Raw genomic sequence first — 4951 nt, 5'->3', positions numbered from 1 at the left:
CAGCTATAGTCCCCAAAGGCCCCCTACGCAGGGGCTTTCTAAAACGCAAGTCTGATTGTGTCCGTCCCTCTTTTAAGGCCCTTCCATGGCTCCCTGTTGCTCGCAGGACAAGATCCTGGCTTTTGTGGCTCCGCGTGGCCTGGCCCCACCTTCCTCTACAGCCTCAGGCCCACTGTGCCTCTGCCTCCACTAGGCCCCCTAGTTTCCTGAGCAGCCATGCTATGGAATTACTCACGGCTTTTGCCCACACTTCTCCATCCCTCCCATTCACTTTCTCTGCCTGGTGACCTCTTATTCACCCTTTAAGACCCAGTGTAAATTTCCTTTCGGAGAGGCTTTCCCTGACCCTCCTGAAGCCACTATTATGCCTTGAGTCTTTCTGTTTTGAAGCTCACATTGCACTGCAATTATCTAGTGCCAAAATCCTGGGAGTTCCTGTTTTCGAGTGTTTATTGTGTGGTGGGCACTGAGCTAAACCCCGTGCATGCCTATGATCCTGTGTTATTCTCACAGTAACCACATGAGGTGCATTCTGTCACAGCCCCACTTACAGACGAGGAAGCTAAGGCTCAGAGAAGTGGTGTGACTCGCCCACTGCATGCAGCTGGAGGGTGACAGAGCTGGGATTTGAGCCCAGATATCTTTGACTTTTTCTGACTCCTTCCATCTCCTGTTCCCTGGATCCTGCTATATCTCCTGAACCCCCGCTGTTCGGTGTGTAAGGCATTAATCAAAGGGGTAGATGCAGCAGGGTTGCCATGGTGTGGGCAGGATGGGGAAATGGGGCCGGGCTTAACCTGGGGTGGAGGTGATAAGCAACTGTCAGCCCAGCTCCCCACGGCTAGGGGTTTCCTTTCCGCCTTCCATTCCAATCGGCTACCTGGGGACAGGCCTGCGGGACTCCAGGCAGAGCAGGTGGCATGGAGACAAACGCCATGGCAATCTGCCTCCTCTCTGGGGCCCAGAGGGGAGGGAGGACCTGAGAGAGCCCAGGGTGATCACTGACACTTCTGGGCTAGATCCTGGGGAGGCAACTCCCTTTGGGCCTGGGTGTCTTCTGCCCTCCCAGAGGGACCCCAGCCTGCAAGGTCCCGTCCCAGCAGGGGAAATGCCACTTCCACCTCTGTCCCAGATGAATGGCTGGCTTTGGCCTCCCAGGAGACTGTCGGCTCCATCCAGGTACAAATGCCATCCCCTCCCCACCCCCAGCCCCCTGGCCAGAGAGGAGAGAGGCGTGGGGGCGCCAAGCAAGGTAGGAGCAGGGACAGCGACAACAGGGCCCTCATTGTACCAAGGCCGCACGCGGCTCCAAGGCAGAGCAGGCATCGTGCCTGCCTCCCGGGACCTGGGCCTAGAGCTCCACCCGGACTTTCTGAGCTCCTGAGCACTGCTCACCAGAGCCGGCTTGGAAGAGCGAGGCCCTGCCTCAGCTCTGAGTCCTGCCTCTGCTGAGAAGTCCTCCTGAAAGCACAGCATCCTCCCAAAAGCCAGAAGTGGTGATGGGAGGACGGCCAGTGAAGCCAGGCTGACTGGGGCTAGAAGCCAGGGTCTGTTGGACGTGCAGCTGTGTGACCGTGGACCCAAATGTGATAAAAAATCCTGCCTTGAAGGATTTTTATTTGAAGTAATGGGCCAAGGCACGTAAAAGCACTCAGCATGGTCACCTGGCCGCAGAAGTGTTCAATCAGTGGCAGGTGATCCTTGAAGCCCTCGTCCACCCGCGAGTGAGGACTGTCAGCCCCTCCCAAGCTGCTCCTAGTTGAGGCCCTCCTGTGCCCGGGAGGTGGTGAGCCATTGGTGGCCTCCCCGGCAAGTGTGGAGTAGCACTGTTGTCCCCTCGGCCCCTGTCTCACTGTTCCTCCTCCGGAAGCCGGCCCTGCAGCTCCAGTGGGCCCCGCCTGGGCGGCTGGGGCATGACGGGTGGGATCGCCGAGCTGGGGCGAGCAGCTCAGGTGACAGGTGGGGTGTCGGCGGCTCCTGTGCCTGGCACCTGACACCTCTGGGCAGACAATGCTGGCAATGTCCGAGCCCTCCAGGGAACACGCCACGTCTGTGTCACAGCCAGGAAACAGGCCACCTGAGTAGCGCCGTTGTCCACTCAGGACGCAGCCCCGCCGCTGGCCGGGGTGACCGGGATCCCCAGAGGCCCTGACGTGGGAAGGGGTGGTGCCCTGGGCAGGGGCTCTGGGGTTTGAGACCCAGGCCCTCAGCATCTGGTGTTGGCCTGGTTCAGGTGTTGGCCCTGCCACACTGGGGCTGGGACTTGGGCAGTCCATTCCCTCTCGGGTTCCTCATCTGTAAAGGGACTAATCACAGCACTTCCTCATAGGGTTGTTGGGAAGAGTCGATGGCATAATGTACGTAATGTGGTTGGCATGGGGTCTGGTGTGGAGCAGGGCTTGGCCACTGCTTCTCTCCCAGCATGGGGGAAGGTCCAGCGCACTGTGTCCTTGGCTGAGTCTCCTGTTACCCAGGCGACTGTCCTTAGTTCTTGCTCTGAGCGTGGAAGGAGGGGACTAGGGTCTCTGGAACTGGCACAGCACTAGCATGTTGGCTGCAAAGAGCCCAGGCCTCTCCACCTCGGACTCCAGGAGCTCTGGGCTAATGCCCAGTGCAGGCCTCCTTCCACAGCAGCCAACACCAGCCCGGGATGGGGCCTCTCCCCTCCTTAAACTTCTGTAGGGCTGGCTGCCCTTGGAGCCCAAACCGCTACCCAGGAAAGGGGCCTTGGGATTCCTGGGCACGAGGCCAGCTCTGAGTCTCTCTACTGATTTGTCAAGAGGGCCAAGGATGGATCTCTGCAGGCATGGTCACTTCCTACTGGGTCCAGCCTATAGAGACAGCCCCTGGGAGCAGGGAGGAGTCTTCCTCTCCCATGTGTCTCCTTCCTCATTTGCTTTGAGCCTGTGCCCTGAGTTCCTGGTGCACCCCAAAACGAGCATGAGCGTTTGCATGGATGGGTGCGGGCGTGCCTGTGGGCGGCATGTGGGCAGTGGGGGGCGGGCGGGTGAGGGCTGCACGTCCTGCATTGTGGGCGGGCCCCCTGAGCATGTTCCCTGAGCCGTGTGTGGCATGCCTTGGAATGGAGGGGACGTGGTACCTTTTCATATCCACGTGTATCCATATGTCTTTCTACACGTGTGTGGTGTGTTGGTCTGTCTTGTCTCCCCTGTAGACGGGAAGCCCCGAGCCACGCGCCAGCAGGCACTCTGGGAAGGTGACATCGAGACTAGCGCAGCCTAATCTGGGGTTCCTGGTCCTGCTCCAGGAGTCCTGCAGTCTGCAGCCCCCGCCGAGGGAGGATTGACCAGCGTGGGGGTGGGGGTCCGAGAGTCAGGGGTCCGGGGGCCTGGCTTATAGCATAGAGGACTCAGTGCTGGGCCGAGCCAATTAGGAGGCCCTGCCCCAGTGTCAGTGACCTTGGGCGAGGCCTTTGTTCTCTCTGGGGCACATTCACTCATCTGGAGGACACGGGGTTGGACTGATGATTTCTGCCCGCCCTGAGGCTCTGATGATCATGATTTTAAGTTGGGTGGTGGGGTGAGAGCCTGCTAAATTTGTTGGTGGAGGGAGCTGTGGCCAGAGCCTGGCCTGCCAGCCCCCCTCTCAGTCCTGGGTGTCCTGCTGAAGGGTGAGAGGAGAAGCCATGCCGGGCAGCGGCCCCAGCGAGAGGATGACGTGGCCGGGCCCAGCCACCCCCGCGGCCCCCCCAACCCACCCTCTCTCCTCAGCCCCGGGGACACCGCCCATCCCGCCCCTCACCCGGACCCACAGCCTCATGGCCATGTCCCTGCCAGGCAGTAGACGGGCCTCTGCTGGATCCCGCAGGTGAGTGTCCCCAATGCCCGGAGCCTTGGCCTCTGAAGGTGGGGGCAGGGAGGGTCTCTGTCTCCAGTCCACCACCGGCTTGTTTTTGAGCAAGTCATTGCCCCAGTTTTCCCGTCTTTAAAATGGGCTTGCCGACACTGGCCTCAGGAACTATTTATGGGCTCACATGACACAGTGGGTATAAAAGTTCTCGGAAGACTTAAACCATTGGGTCCCTACCGTCACCAGGATTGTTGTTCGATCTTCACAGTTACTGCAGGGACGGCATGCAGCCTTCCACCCAGGCTCCCCTGGCCTCCCTGTGTGCCCCTACTCCTGTCCCTCCTCCTGCCTGCCCCATTCCTCTCCACCTCTGTTTCAATCCGTGCAGGGACCTTTCCCTCTGGGCTTGGGGGACCCTGGAAGTTGAGGACCCTTGGTAGGGGTAGCTGGGATCCCACCCTTGGCCCGCAGCCCTGCTCAGCCTTCTGGGGAGTCCCGAGGACCGGCCTCCTTCTGGTCTTCCATCTTGATTTGCGCTGTCTGTTCTGTCACCCCTGTCTGTGCATCCCCCCGTCACGCTTCTCTCCCCGGCGGTGACCCTGAAGTGGGGGCCCTTTGGGCCGCAGCGGCCTGGCGGTGTTCGCCCAGTGTCCGCAGCTGCCCACCAGCCAGAACGAGCACCTGCCTCTTCTTCCTGCCTCCAGGCGCACCTCTCCCCCCGTGAGCGTGCGGGATGCCCACGGCACCTCTTCCCTCAGCAGCAGCAGTAACTCGGGCTCCTGCAAGGGAAGTGACAGCAGCCCCACGCCCAGGTAACCAGCCACTCCCTCCCACCCGGCCCGGCCGAGCTGGCTGGGACCTTGAGTGCCCTGGGGGTCGGGGGAGGTGGGCGTTCTAATCATCCCCAACTCTAGCACACGTCCCGGCTGTGTGACCTGGAGCAGGTCACTTCTCTCTGAGCCTCAGTTCCCATCTGTAAGACGGGTATGATCATACCCAGCTGCACGTAACCAGAGTCAGTAGCTGAGACAAACTGGGGGTGATGCTTTCAGAACAAGGGGCCAGAGGCGGGCAGCTCCCCAAAGTGTCAGGGACCCCATCTCCACCATCCTTGGTGTACAGCTGGCTCCTACACCTCCAG

General features: G+C 60.6%; 1 protein-coding gene across 5 annotated transcripts; it reads left to right on the top strand.

The window, feature by feature from the left end:
- Positions 1-544: 544 nt before the first annotated feature.
- Positions 545-4835, top strand: LOC102978402 (syntaphilin). Of its 5 annotated transcripts, none has more exons than XR_003678934.2 (5): positions 545-714; positions 2330-2357; positions 3176-3324; positions 3732-3828; positions 4515-4835. XR_003678934.2 is itself a non-coding variant. In XM_028487104.2 (2 exons), the coding sequence occupies exons 1-2, from the start codon at positions 3647-3649 to the stop codon at positions 4624-4626; spliced, it is 294 nt and encodes a 97-aa protein (XP_028342905.1). In that variant the 5' UTR covers positions 3339-3646; the 3' UTR covers positions 4627-4819. The 5 variants fall into 5 exon arrangements, 1 of the variants encoding a protein (XP_028342905.1); XR_003678933.2 differs by having other exon boundaries at positions 3176-3318; positions 4515-4833; XR_003678936.2 differs by having other exon boundaries at positions 546-714; positions 3176-3217; positions 4515-4833.
- Positions 4836-4951: the final 116 nt, after the last annotated feature.

This window comes from Physeter macrocephalus, unplaced genomic scaffold, assembly GCF_002837175.3.
Source record: "Physeter macrocephalus isolate SW-GA unplaced genomic scaffold, ASM283717v5 random_1116, whole genome shotgun sequence".
Lineage (NCBI taxonomy): Eukaryota > Metazoa > Chordata > Mammalia > Artiodactyla > Physeteridae > Physeter > Physeter macrocephalus.
The sequence above is the reverse complement of the archived record's forward strand: the minus strand, read 5'-3'. Positions and strand labels throughout refer to the sequence as shown.

Coding starts and splice junctions, on each gene's coding strand:
- LOC102978402 (XM_028487104.2), top strand. CDS start 3,647: ATGCCGGGCAGCGGCCCCAGCGAGAGGATGACGTGGCCGGGCCCAGCC. Junction 3,829..4,514: donor GCCTCTGCTGGATCCCGCAG/GTGAGTGTCCCC, acceptor TCCTGCCTCCAG/GCGCACCTCTCCCCCCGTGA.